General features: G+C 40.8%; 1 protein-coding gene across 6 annotated transcripts in view; it reads left to right on the plus strand.

Moving 5' to 3' along the window:
• myripb (myosin VIIA and Rab interacting protein b) overlaps positions 1-15355 on the plus strand; it is a 110114-nt gene that overhangs the window by 72130 nt on the left and 22629 nt on the right. For all 6 annotated transcript variants that reach the window (XM_056434126.1, XM_056434127.1, XM_056434128.1 and 3 more), the window contains one exon: positions 10954-11090. In XM_056434126.1, the coding sequence (XP_056290101.1) occupies positions 10954-11090 (137 nt within the window). The remainder of the gene's footprint in view (positions 1-10953; positions 11091-15355) is intronic.

Consider the following 15355-nt stretch of genomic DNA (forward strand, 5'->3'; position numbering starts at 1 on the left):
GCATATTCAAACATCAACAGACTCAGGGCTGCAGGAGTACAAAGACAGACAAACACACAAAGGGGCAAACAAGAAAGAGAAGGAAGAAATGAGTCTTGAGTGCAGGCTAAACATGTATTTTGGGAAGCTCATTGCACGCTAATTCCTTTCCTGTCACTTTCACTGCTTCCTCTCATGCATCCTCTTATGCAATATCACATACATATTGTGGCTCTTTCTGTAATGGTCTGAATAAAGCCATAATCAACATTTATGTCAAAGACACTCATTCGATGTCAGAAAAGAGTTTTATATTTGCAGTAACTGACTGCCCTGGAGTGCGATGTATGCCTGTGTGTGCATAATGACATGAAATGAAGAGGCCAAGGGTTTTTCTGAATGATCAAATAAGAGCCGCAGCAATGCAGAAGCTGAGTGGCAGTGTATTAAACTCTTGACACCAAAATGAGTTCAATCATGAAATCATCTGAAACGTGCATTCCAACATATCACAATGTGATCGTTGTACTCTGTTCGCATTACAGCATTTCTATTTTTAATAGTGGTTAAAACTGTGCTGTTTTGCCTGTGATGTTTTTGCGTCAGGCTCCTCAGTTAAAGTTGATGGATGTTCTATCCTAATGAGGCTTACATAGGTACAGCAATTAAAAGGCTGGATACAATGTACCATAGATTAAATGATAATATGAGAATCCAACTCCATGGTGAAAGGGCTTCAAGGTCAAAGATGTGTCCCCTCACACTGTGGTGGTATTATGATCCGTACAGTAAGTCATGCAGGGTGGAGTTGACTGTCACTGGAGCAGTCGGTTGATGAATGGCACTGTATTTCGTCTATATGGCAAACGGAGTCCAAAAGTAGCTATTAGTGTTATTTCAGACTAATGTAAAAGGCAAATGGAGATGTATCCTCTTCTGTTGCTGAGCCATTCCCCTCTCATCCCGCCATCTGTCTTTGTCACCACAAAATCAGGGATGGCACAGAGAAAAACACGATGTTGGAAATGGGAAAGGACATATGACGAAGAGGGAGACGGTGTGTGTGTGTGTGTGTGTGTGTGTGTGTCGAGCATCAATGATTCATCGTCATCCGTCTCCCACGTCCTGTCTGCCAGACCAAGTCGGGAGAGCGTTGTTTGCTCTGCACCAGCGTATGCGGGTCAGGCTCAAGGGATACCGTCATGTTTGCCTTCAGCCCCAAAAAAGACGAGATGTCAAAGGTACGATGTTGGTAATAAGAAAATATTGATTGGAGCGATAATAAACTGTAAACAAACTGAGAGTAATGCAGCTTTTGTGGACTAGTCCAGTGCAATTTACCAAACAAGGGGATGACAAGCTACAAGAATAATTACCCCTTCATTTTCAAATCCAATACTCTTGAACACAACACTGTTTCATGTTGAATAATGGCGAGCTTTGACCTGCTCTGAGGCAAGAAACTTGAATTTCTTGGCTGCAAGAGCTTCAATGAAATACTGAGTGCGGCTGGGCCGTGACAATTTAGCCAGGGGATGACAGTGTAAGATGTTAATGTAACTAAAGACATCCCTCACTGGCTTCCCAACATGTGAATGCAGCCACTTTAAAGGGGAGTCAGTCCAAAAAAGGACAAATACATTGTTGCAGTTTTCAAGCTTTCTGTTTTACTTTAAAACCATCGTCAAGGACTGGGCGAATTGGGGAAGTGTACACTATTTGTAAGATAGAACAAAGTAAATAAACAACTTCATTTCCTCTGAGGTTTTTGAGCACTGTTGAGCAAATCTTTATAACTGCTAATGGAAAAGCTGAAGTCCTGGAACTTTGATCACCCATGAAACACTTCTACTCATTGACACCAGCGATAGCAGCAACTGTAAGGGCAGAACATTTTATTTTCAGACATGTCAATGAGTGACAGGCCACCTTGCAAGAGAGAAAACGTAGACAGAGAACACAGATAGCGAGAGACAAACTATAACTGAACCATGACCGTCAAGCTGAATCTGCCAGCCTGTGGCTCCAACAAGTGGGCCAAACGGATGGAAAACTAGGCTCTGGGCACCCAGGTGGAGGTGTTGAAGGCTCCCCTCCAGGCTCTCAGAGCAGCATATCACCTGCCAGGAGGAGAGCAGTGGTGAGTTGCTACCAGACTGGAGGCAGAGACCAATTAGAACAAGTCTGGAGAGACTCGTAGAGTCACCACCGATAGGTTTCCAAATTAGTGGGAGTGCAGTGAACTGGCTTACTTCGCTCTAAAGAACTGCACTCAAGAGTGGAGGATGTGGCCTTAGGTCACAGAAAGACATAAATAGGAAAATACTTACAGAAACAAACACAATTAAATGTAATGGGAGATTTGTTGAAAGTTTTTATGTCAGATTTGTAAAGCATCGAGTGTCTGAGTTGCAGACACAAAGCACTGCAGTGATGTCTCCTTCAGGCAATAATATGCATTCAACAAATTACATACACTCAGTTCTAATCACATGTCACGGGTTGAGGCTCAGGTGCAGAGAAAAGGCAATACTCCAGGTTTAAAGCAAAACAAAAACACTTCACTTCAGGAAAAGGTACAACATAAAAACTCTGGCTCGAAAGAAACTAAAAAAAAAATCTAGGAACCAACAATGCGAACAAAGACTGGGAATTGATCATCAAAACAGAGACACTACTAGAGACAGCAATAAAGACAACAAACTGACGGGAAAGACGGGCACAATATATAGGGGTGAAAACAGGTCTACGGCATGAGACAATCAGGGAGACAAAGGAGTGGCTGAGGGCAGGTGCAGGGAATGACACAATCAAGGACACAGGAGAAAGAGAGGAGGGTGTGACATTACATGTATCTTCAACTACATGCAACCTCTGGTGTATAGAACAATAAAGCTCCACTTGTATTATAAATGTAACTCATGCATTCATGCATAAAAACAATCTGACATACACACACACACACACACACTCTCGAACAAGAGCGACTGCAGGCGAAGATGTTCTACCTGCTTCCCCCATTCGTTCTACTCACTGGCTCTGACGTCTAAAAAATACCCCATAGAACAAATGCCCCATATGCCTCCATGATGCAATCAAAGCAATGACCTTTTTTCTTAACATGCTCATTGTGTTCCCCTGTCCTCCTCTGGCCTCTCTTTCCCCTCCATCGCTCCTGTCCTCAGTCTCTAACAGGGGACAGCAGTGTATGTAGTCTGGTGTGGTCAGGCTGGTTTCCTCTGCTCCCTAACAGGCTGTTAAAACGGACACCTCAGCACATTGGGCTCTGGCATGATGCAGCTCCTCCAATATCACGTTTTCCCTTTTCTCAAAGTGATTTGTGTACAATGTTTGGGGTTTGAATCACGTTAATGACAATCCCACGCTGTCTCATTCGATAGGGTACATCTATGGCTGACATTATCCAGCTAAGCTTACTGTACAAAGACTAGTAGTCAGTAACTTGCAAAAGAGCATATATGCAGAACACAGATATGGCTGCTGATTTATACATTACCAGCTAGGATGATGGATCCTCTGATTACCGTGTAATCTCAATCACAACTTGACCACTTGTATGGACCCCTACTACCCTGTATGTGGTGCAATAGAAAACCAATAATAATCTTTCAAAAAGCTTTCTTGCAAATTTTTGTAATGTCAAAAATCCTGTTATTTTTAGCTTATTTTTATTTCCGGTACCAGGTGTTAAGAGGATAAAACCTGTGTTCCCACTCCTACAGTGACCTAAAATAAATAAATACAATAAGCCAGTGAAGCAACTTTAGACATTTAACAAGTTAATTTTGTGTACAGACATTTGCCTTTCAGCCCCTTATCATATTTGCTCTTCATGATTTTGACTGCACTTAATTGCCCAGATAAAGGATGCAGGGAGCTGCTGTTTTCATTATCCGAACAGAATAGCCAGCTGGGGAAAGACTTGAGTGGTGGAAAGTGTAACCGCAGTCTATTCTGTCCATAGATTTTCCACATTGCTGAGCTGCTGCAGAGCTCTGCCTCTCTCCATTCTCCCTTTACAATCCCATGTGGTGCTCTGGTTGGGCAGATTCAGGAAGCTGAGACGAGATTATCTCACTTTCCCATATGCTCTATTTACATCCACACGGAAGTATATGTAAATACACTGCAGCTTGAGAAACCCTGCTGGTGCAGCTCTGTTATTTCATCGGTAGTATTATTTGGACTTTGTGGAGTGTTTCAATGTGACCTATATCTGAGATTGTTTTAAACAGACCTCCATGCTAAAATGAACCATATGTGACATCTGGGCAGCTCTTATTTAAGACAAATTTTGGTCCATGCCAAATGCTGGATTATTCTACTGTATGAATGTCTCTCATTCTATTCTAATTCATGCAGGGGGACAGTAGAAAGAATACAAATTGTGCTATCTGATAATTCAGACTGCAGGCATATGGAAACATAAGACATGACAGATTTAATACCATGAATTAAGTCAAATCATGAATGGAAGGTCTTTAAATGTATAATTGACGAGTCATTACGAACTGTAAACAGTATACAGGACGCTCACAATTTAGCACACCTATTAACTATAGGACCAAATGCTTTGTAAAATGCAGCAAGATGACGTTCATCTTCTGATCTACAGTGGATAAAGTGGGATAAAGTAGGTCAATAACCTAAAAGAGGATCTAGTGTTGACACATTTCTATAAGACTCATAACATTTAGGCACCTTAGAATATAAGATTCAATGAAGAAAAAATTGATTATTCAGCTGTCATGTTTTTTTTAAGGGTCCACATCTAATCCTACTTTTCATTGGCTACCTGATTGAGAATCAGTATTGTCTGCGTATATACAGTAAGTGGTGTGACTGTGAGCATTTTTGTATTAACTTTGGTCCCTCTATCATGCTCTGTCTGAGAGCACTTTGTCCCAATGTAGCTCATCTCCCATACTGTGCTACGGCTATCCCACATGCCCACACATGCATCTGTAACACCCTGCATGCTGAAGGTCTGAAGAAAGAGCTGGCTGACGCAAAGGAGGAGAAAAACAGGGGAGAAGACAGAGAGAGTGGGGACGGTATAGTTGACAGCTTTGGGTGTCGAAAGAAAGCGCTGTAGGAGGAAGGAATGGCAGAGTCCATTGCCTGACCGTTGCCTGCAGTAGCTGTCCAGGTGAAATGCTGCAGTGTACCAGAAACACAATCAAAATGGTGCGAATTTGAATCACTCTCTCGACCCTGCTTCTACGGGCATCCACTGTAAAATAACACACCCTCTCTCAAATCAAAAGTCCTCGTCTCAAATTCATTGATCTTCTAAAAGAGCTGCATGCAACATGTCGCCTGTATTTGAGCACACAAGACATAAAGGTAGAAAATAAGGGAGGAGAGACACAACAACATCTCTAACCATCTAGATATGCAGAATGAGATCTTTTTGATATTTCCCTTTGATCAGCATTCCAGCTGCTTCATGGAAAGGTTATGTACAGGACTGCTGCTGTGAGAGAGTTACTGTCCTGGCTGTTGCTAACCTGACACTGTTTTAAATCATACCGACAGGTTAGAACGGCTGTGCCAAGGTTTGCTGAAAATCTCATGGGCTTTTTAGCAGTTGACCCATGACCTTGTCTTCCGTCCTTCGACCTGTTCTGCCAGTACTGAATATATTTTGAAGGACTGTTTTTAGTGCTGTAGTGTGGCAGCACAGACAACACAACTCAAAGGGAATATCTGCGATGTATATGCAAAACAATCAGAAACAAACACAGGACTTTCGTCCAGGAGACCACGTTTTGTATTTACATGGAGTAAATCATTTCAGTATGCATGAGGGTCTTGTAGTAACAGTGACGCATCATCTGCATGAAGACTAATTATGTTCTGCGACTATATCTGGAATGAAACACAGATTAGCACTTCAGTGGGACTTAAATGTCTTTTACTTATGGTACTTTTGTAGTTCGACTATGTTAAGGAAATGTTACTTTCTGTATTCTTGTTGTTCTTCGTTTGTACTCTAGGTTGAATGCACTTATTGTAAGTCGCTTTGGATAAAAGCGTCTGCTAAATGACATGTAATGTAATGTAATGTAATGTAATGCTTGGTGGATGTTTGTATGCCCTTTATGATTTGTGTTTAGATGATTTGAAGCAGTGCATATTGCAAAAAGTGAGGACAAATTTGAGCATCTTGTCTTGTCGACCTATTGGTGGTGATGGTCGTAGGTGACGTGTATAGAGTCTCCCTAATAATGATTCACCAAACCTAAATTTGTTATTTTGGAAAATAATAATTTCCAATGCGTTATTTTTGGAATGAGTTGAGTTTGTTGACTGTCTTAACTTTATAGCACTTTCATTTAATACATTTAGTACTGCACAATTTAAACATAAAAATAGATTTTTCATGAAAATAAGAGATCATAAAGAAAGCAATAGAGTACTAGATACCTAACACCAGACACTTTGATCTAACTCTAGAGCTGAGAACACTCTAATTTGTTGTCTTGTTTTCTTCTGTTAACAAAAACAATAGCAGTCACTCTGCACGTCTTTAGAAGATTGCATTTGATGTGCTGTTAAAGTCGACCCCACTCGTCTTTCTTCTCCCTGAGCTCCCCTCTCTACTGCAGCCTCAACAGAAGCTGAACCAATTCATTAGGAAGCTCAGAAAGTCAATTATGCTAATTGTCTTCTTTTGCCAGGGGAGGTGGAAACTCGAAAAGCCAGATACATTTTATTGCACTCCCACATAAATTATTCTATATATTTTATTTAGACCTCTATTAAATGCGCAAATCGATCTCCTGAAGCAAAGAAGGCAAAATGACAGGAGAGGAGAGGATGAGAAAAGAGGTGTTGGTTTGTAGCAGTTAAACTAAGGCAAAGTGATGATGGAGGAAGGGTAAACCCAGTGTCAGGAGACCATTAACAGGAATCCCTCTTACTTATTCATGCAGCAGCCGAGCATCAGGGAATCTCCAGCCTCATTATGAAACATGTGTTGCAAAAGCTCACACAGCAGCGCAGCTCTCGTTGAACGCCTTTGCTTATCCACTACACTCTCCTCCATTCTTTCTATCTTTTTTAGATCGGATCACTCTCGGGAAGCAATGTCATGCTTCATTCATCGAGACGCCTCTCCCACTGTCCTAAATCCCTCTCCCTTTTCTTTGAAAGGGAAAGCTTGGCTAATTTCAACAAGTTTGTGTAGCTGGCACAGAGCAGATGCCAGAGTTTACATTTGCATTTGCTTATTGTCTGTTGTGCAAAAAGAGAGTTTCAAGCACAGAGATGAGAGAGTGAGCATTGAACTACCGTGCAACAGCATTTAAAGCAGGCATTTGAATTAAATATGCAAAAGTAAACTTTTTCTGGGACATTTTAAACTGCTGCACAAAACACAAGGATCACATTGGTGTAATATATGAATGGATTATCTAACACCTTTTAAAACGAAACCCAAAGTATGCATGAGAACTGGCTATTGGCTAAACGGCTGACGCATTCTCTGCCAGCTCCTAATTTGTTCATTTACTGTATATCGGCATCTCTATCATGCGCGACTGAACATGTCCTCTTGCAGTGTGAGCAGAATGCATCATGTTCATTGTGGAATATTTAACGAAGGAAGGAGTGAGCCTCCTGCAGCTTTCTCTTCGGCGTGACGGCTAGCCGCTAGTGTACTGTCCGGTTCTGTCGCATCGTGCCATAGCGACAGCTTTGACAGCGACAATGTGATTGATTGATACACATACAGACACGTATGTGTTGAATTCAGATATGTGGTGAGTTGTTTGTTTGGGTTGCATAATAATGGCTGGGACAGAACATGAACAACTAGGACATATGATTGTTTTACAGATATTTTTCCGGACTTGGGAAACCCAGCTTGAAACTGGGACAATCCTGGACAACACCCGTATTACTTAGTCGTCCTTTTAGCTGACACAATCCACAGTCACTCGCTAGAAAAGTTAGCTTAGCCTGCTTCTGTCTACTTCTTTACTTTTGGCTTCTTTTGAAGTGAACTAAGATTCCTCTTGGATACAAATATCTCCACCGTATACTTGCAGCCCTCCTCTGTCCTTGAATATAACGTTGCAGTTCAATGATGGCTCCTGGTCGCTCCAGCTCATCTCAATGTACAGGTGGAATCTATAAGTATTTCTGCCACTTGGACCCCGCGTTTCTCTTCCAGATTAATTTCTGTGTCTTTTTCCTCGGGCACAAAGATGGATAAAGAGTCGGGTTTCTTCACTGGAGCTCAGCAACCACCATTAGAGTGACTAGACTGGGTTGACCCCTGGCATGAATTAAGAAGCTGAGGCCCATTGAGCAGCCCAGCTGATGGAGACGGAGGATGATAAATCCACTGAGAAAGAGGAAGAGAGGGAACGAAGGAGGGAGGTGGGGGGGGGGGCAGCCTCAGGGGTACTCAGGATCCCTTTTTTTAGCACGGCTATTTCCACCCTCGTCTTCAACACCAGTCTTTTCATTGAACACAAGCAGCAACATGCAAGTGGGATTAACTCAAAATAAACTGCAGTGCCCGTGTTCATCGAATAAAGGAGCATGTCACTGTGGTGGAGTTAACATGTTTTTAATGTTAGGGTCTATGGCATAGAAGAATACAACATCTATCAGGCTTTGGCATCACCTGTTTGTGGGTTAGTGGATTTGAGTTTTTTCATGGGATTGGTTAATTATAAGAGAATATAATATCAGCCTTATTTTTTAAAGGTGTTATTGCTATTGTTTCTACCAAACTTGGTGTTCTTCAAACACTACCATGGGAATTTACCTGGTTATATCCATGTGTGAATACAAGTAATTAAATACAAAAAAACATAATTCAAAAGAGGAGAAAAGTCAGTAACTCATAAGGATTGTGTTGATGTATACACTAATTAAGTTGTTGTATTTCTATACTTTATTTCATGCACAAAATGTCCAGACAAAGAATAAATATATATTAGGGCTGTGAAACGATTAAAAATTTTAATCGGGTTAATCACAGGTTTTTGTAGATTAATCATGATTAATCACATATTACCGATATTCTCGGTATATTTTGTGAGAACATAGAGATTTATGACAAAAGACGGATATATACATTTATACATTCTTCTATACAATGGTGCTGCAACTCAGCAGTTATTTAGCAGTTTTCTTCCATATGGAACATTAATACATCTTCATCCTAAACAGAATGTTTAACCCTCCTGTTACCTTTGGGGTCAATTTGACCCCATTCAATGTTTAATGTCGGTGTTCTTTGGGGTCAATTTGACCCCAGGCTGTTTTTCACTGTGTCAAACATATAAGAAATATCAACTTTTTTATTTATTTAAAGGGCTATTTAGGTTGTCAACAAACAAACATAAAGTACCTCACACTTAAACTTGGGAAGCAATATTAATTCTAATAATTTTCTGGAGGTTTTAATTGCTGGGGTCAAATTGACCCCGAGGGTAAAATATGTTAGTAAATGTAAAGGTAACAGGAGGGTTAAACAGAAAATTTTTCTCTTGTTTGTCAACCATGAACTCCACCATGATACAATCTAAAGGCCTCTAGTCTTCCTCTAGCAGCTGCTGAGGCAAACTGACTGTGTGGGTTTTCTTCATGAACTGGGCCGTGATGAAAGGGACAGCGGGGACACCGCTGCAAAGCTGAAACCTCACCGGCCCGGACAGGTGGACAGATTGACAAGTGACTTTTTTTTTACTCGGTCCCGATGCGCGCGCACGGAGCTCTGTGGCGCGCGAGACGGAGATCGATAAGTGTTAACGCAACGCGAAGAGACAGAAATGACAAGCTGCTGTGGAGATACGATCAACAACAGACGTTTAGTTTAATAAAAGAACAAAGACGTGCTATAGAGAACATGTCAGGGGGCGGGCCAATCTTTTTAATGTCATGCCTACCAACAGTGTCTACCAACACTACGCCGCGATCGACTGGCAGGTCGCGATCGACGTGTTGAGACCCTGATCTACAGGAAGTAAAAGTCGTAACAAGGTTTCCGGAGGTGAACCTGCGGAAGGATCATTACCGATGAACAGACCGTCTGCATGAGAGCGGACAGAGTTCAGATTGAAGTGGTGTATTGGAAGCTCATTTTGCAAGTGACTTTTTTTTCGTCCCGACGACCAACAACAGACGGATTGGAAGCTCATTCTGCGCATGCGTTAAATGCGTTAAAAAAAAAAAACTAGTTAAACCTGAAATTGAATTAACTGAGTTAACGCGTTATTTTTCACAGCACTATATAGATAACAGACTCAATACCGCTCAACAGATGCTGTCATGAATACGGTATCTGAAGACAAATGTGTTCATGAATAGTGTGGAGATAAAGTTTGTGTGTTTGTGTGGTTCTGTCTGTGTTGTTTCACTATTGTGTCAGTGGTGTGAAAAAAATAAAAGGAGAGCGAGAGGGACGATGTGATTAAACAAAAAGTTGGCCGAGATTCACGCAATCTGACGCAACGCTGGTGCAAAGGGAGCCTTTTTCTTTGGGCCTTTCACAACCCTCTCAAGATTAGAATGACTGCTTTATGTATCATCTGCTCTCTCCTGAGGTCGGACTGGTTGGCATTCGAGCGGCAACTCGTGAAATAAGGAAAAGCCTGGAACATGATGTGACATTAGATTTGAAAACCTGTGCATTAACTTCTGTCATACTCATTACAACACAAAACCACAATTCTGCCTGATAAATTGTGTATTTAATTGTATTCTTATTAAATCCTTCTCTTTATTAAAATCATTGAAAAAGTCTTAAAGGTCTGGTTATCTACACTTTAATCAATTTAAAGACACTCGAGCAGATTTGAATGAAAGTCTTGAATCCTGGTGTTATTAGAATAAAATGTGATTCCTGCCAGTCTTTGCCATCTGTTATTTTTTGACTTAATATCATGTTTTCTTTCTTCCCTCCTCCCTTCCTCTTTTATTTCTTGTCCGCAGGGTTTTAAGGACACAGTCGCTTGAATGGTATTATAACAACGTGAAGAGTCGCTTCAAGAGGTTCGGCAGTGCCAAGGTTTTGAAGACTCTGTATAGAAAGCACATTCTAGAGAGAGGAGCGCTCTCTGATCTCTCAGGTAACTTCATCCTCTCACATACGTTTTAATCAGCCGTGCATGATCTTTGTTACATTGCCATTCTTTATTTTTTCATAATTGTCGTCTGCATCGTTTTGATTGCAGAGCAGTCTTCCTTTTTATTGCAATGCTGTGTCTCGTTGTGGTAAACGCCAGTTTGGCCAGAGACGTTATATAACTTCGTCGAACCACCTAATTTGAGATGCCGGATTGTGGTCGTAAACACAGACAAACACACTTGATTGCTCATTAGTTTGCGTTGAGAAATGATCACTAAATGTTTCCTCTCTGGCTGATTTAATTATTTACTTTCTCTCTGGCATGTAGAAACAAAGATTTTCCCCACAGTCAGAAACCCTCACTTACTCTCACCCACATCTGGGTTATTTTCATAGCGGGCTATTATTAAGTGGAACTCTTTGTGGTTTCACCTCTCTTTACCCTTTTAATTAAGTTGATCGTAATGTGATTACATTTATTTGAGGAAACCACTGTCTTCCATGGCTGTAGTTACATTTAGAAACTACAAAATCCACTGTGTGTGAGTCGTAAGGCAGTGTCGGTGTCTGTGTGTGAGCGTGTCAGTGATGGTGGTGACAGACTACGGGTGAGCTGCCCTGCAGACTCGTCCCGCCAGTGAAGCCCTGGGGGGGCTCGGGCCACTCTCGCATCCTGATTGAATTGTTCCTGTTGTTCCCGCGCTCCAGATAACATTGTTTTGACCCGACTGCAACATGATTGGTCTGTTGCTGACGACAGGGCATCATTTCAAAGCTGGGTACATGAGATTAAATACATGATGGGAGCCCAGAGGGGACAAATCAGGTCAGACTTGAGGCAGAACTATATGTGATTGAGATGAGGGTGGGGGGGGGTTAGGAATACACCATCACCACAACAGTTTATTTTGTGTATAATGTATAAATTAAGTTTGTAAGTCTGAGTGATAAGGACAAAACAACTGTCATAATTATTATATATTATTATTATATAATAAGCAACTTTGCAACCCACACAGTAGAGATTCCAGCTACAATATAACTAGTTGGCAAAATCTTTACATTTTCCTGTTTGTAGACAGCCCGTCTGACCATTGTGAAATCTGTCATGTCTCTATGGGATACAAATAGATATGGCTTACTGGAAATCTAAAAATATGCTGGTTACAGTTAATTTACCGTCATGACATGATTGGAATGTAAGAAGAAAGCTTTCCCGGGACAATTAGGATTTTTGTTGTGATCATAGCGTCTACTGTGGTGTATGAGTCCTTTCAAACCTGCAGTTTTCGGATTTATTCCCGCAATTTGCTCCCCCTAATCATCTATCCCTCTCCACACTGACTGTCTCTCTCCTCTCCTCTCCTTTCCTTTCCTCTCCTCTCCCACTAATCATCTATCCCTCTCCACACTGACTGTCTCTTTCCTCTCCTCTCCTCTCCTCTCCTCTCTTACATCATCTGGGGTGGAGGAGGAAGGATCAAATGACTCGGCTGCAGGTCTTCCAGCTCACATGAGCCCAACAGATTAAACCGCTTCCAATTCTCAAATACTCGCAACGCCGTACCCACGAAGTGGTTAGCTGACTTGCCATATGATGATGGATTGTGTGTGTGTGTGTTTTGTGTGTGTGTGTGTGTGTGGCTTGTCAGTATCTGAATGTAAAAGCAGATATTGTTGGCTTACATAGGAAAGACGTTAAGATTTATTGTCTGGCAAAGATTGAATTAAAAGGGATTGTAAAAATATCAAATAAGTCATGGCTACTAGACCTGGACAAAAATACGATTGGTTTTGATTTATTTGAAAGAAAATGCCTTTAAAAAAACTCTTTTGCAGCAAATAATTGGATATGTCAAGTGTTAGAACAAGCGTATAACAGTAAGAGATTATCATGATCTATCAGGAAGGCTGTGCTTTCAATTGAACTGAAAATAATGAGATTTTACTTCAGAAAGTAAATCAGTGCTAGAGTGCAAAGAAAGATAAATAAGATAAAGATGTTGCTCATTAACACACTGATGTTGCAGCATCTTGCTTGGCCTACTTTGCACAAAGAAAAGCAGCTTTTATTATGTAGCCTAAAAACTCTGCCAGGGTCTCAATACTGACCCTCTCTCTTCATGTATTTAGAAAAGCAGCTGGAGGAATGTAAAACATCCTCATAGACCGTTAGCCAACCATGTGTGAAATATATAGGCTCCCTCTATAGGCGTGCTCATAAAGCTGATTTCTTTGTTCTTCCCCAAGGGGCCAATGCTTGTGAAATTAATTCTAAACGAGTTTGAAATGCCAGATGACATGACAGTCGGTGAGAGAAATATGACTGTTTTACATCTATCACGTCCCTGGAGAGAACGTATGACCTTCAAACCAACAGGAAGACAACAAGGAGGGAGTGGTTTGTACTGCCCATCATCTCCATGGAGTAATGCCCCTTCGTGACCTGTTACAAATGCCAAACTGTCCTGCGTGTGTGTGTGTGTGTGTGTGTGTTTAAAGTACCTCATTTAGTGGATCCTTGCAGATGCCAAGCACTGATCCGAGTATCTGTTAAATTAGTAATTAATGCCTTGATGCCAGTATAGCATGAAATTAAATGCTGTGTTTACTCATCATACATTAATAAAACACTGTAGCTCTAAACACTCTTAGCCGTGTTACCGTGGAGCAGCTTTATCGTGTTGTGGTAAAAGGTTAAGGGGGAAATGTCTTTCAATTGAGGTAAGCACTTTTTCAAATGAAGTGAATTAATAGAATTAAAAGATCATTACATGTTTCTCAGCACATTTTTGTGAACGTAGGCTCGTCACTAGTCAGTCTGTAGTCTCGCTGGTTAGCTTATAGCTTAGCATAAAGAGTGGAAACAGGAAAACAACTGGCCATGCTCTGTCCATCTAGTGTAATTGAAGTGTAAAAACAACACGTAGTAATCAGGGAATTATGTGCCCAGTTACAAAAACATGGTGAGTTTTAGAGGCGCATATTTAGTTACCTTTGGACTAAGTCGGAGCACTAGACGTTAGTAGCTATAGTCTTAGCTGTTTAACTTATATTTTCCAGAGTGTTATTTGTCTCTTCTGATTCAAAACAAGAAGTTTATTGTTAGACGCAAGAATCATAACTCTTTAAATATTTTGACACTCAAATCTCATTCATTTCAAGCGGGGGATTACTGTTGTTCTATATTTCTCCTACCATTTGTGTTTGGTGTCACTTCCCTCCAAATGATTGTGAGAGGCTTCCCACATATCCAGTGAGATGACTCAACCACACTTTATTATTATTGTACAAAAAATTACTCTTTCACCGTTGAGTTTTACAAATCTGTTGTATTCCCACTATAAATGACTCTTGATTCATGAATTTGTATCCATCATGCTGTTTTTTTGACCATCACTATTATGCTGTATTTATAACCTAAAGTCAAAGTCTGACATAGGGGGGCTTCCTTGGAGCTGCTGAAGAGCTTTGTTAAAAAATAAAAGCCCAAAATTGCAGAATAAACAAATATAAACTGTTAACAGACGCTGCAACCTTGCAAGTTGGTGTTCAGTGTTAGTGTGGTGTGAATGCTGCAGCATGTTGTCAGGGATGGACTTGGTTTTTCAGAAAGAAAGCCCTATACGGTATCTTAATATGGACATAAAAAGCTTAACATTAATTCAAAAGCACCTCAGAGCATCTATTTCTGCAGGTAACTTAGGATATGGCTTGTTTTGAAATAGAGAAGCCCCCGTATCGCACTGAATGTTAACACAAGACTGTAGCTTTTTTTATTTTTATAAAAGCCCCATAGAGCGACTATTCCCAAGCTGCATTTCAACTCTTAACTACTGATTCATGCTCTATTCAAAGCTAATAGTGTTCCACATCATTTATACATTTGGAGTTTTGTTCAACTTTCCACTCCCATTCAAACTGTAATCATGATATTCAACCGAGCTGATCCAGATTTCCTCATTTGACGTACATTTCCCACTTTTCCAACTCAATCAAACTCCCTCAGCTGCCTCGTCATACAAATTAAAGCCAGCAGTGCAGTTTAGTGCCAGAATTCACACTTTAATTTCTTAAGAAAATAATTCACATCCACAGATTGCCTTCAAATCTGTTTCTGAATTCGTTTCATTTTGCTCAATAATTCCACTTGTCAAGCCAGAGTGAGCATTGTGCTATGCTGCTGATCCAATTCTGTACAACTGAGTTCAACATTGAACTTCAGTGCAGTTGGTTCGACGTGGCCAATCTAGTGAGTCAGCTGTC

The sequence above is a fragment of the Pseudoliparis swirei genome, chromosome 16 (genome assembly GCF_029220125.1).
Source record: "Pseudoliparis swirei isolate HS2019 ecotype Mariana Trench chromosome 16, NWPU_hadal_v1, whole genome shotgun sequence".
NCBI classification, from domain to species: domain Eukaryota; kingdom Metazoa; phylum Chordata; class Actinopteri; order Perciformes; family Liparidae; genus Pseudoliparis; species Pseudoliparis swirei.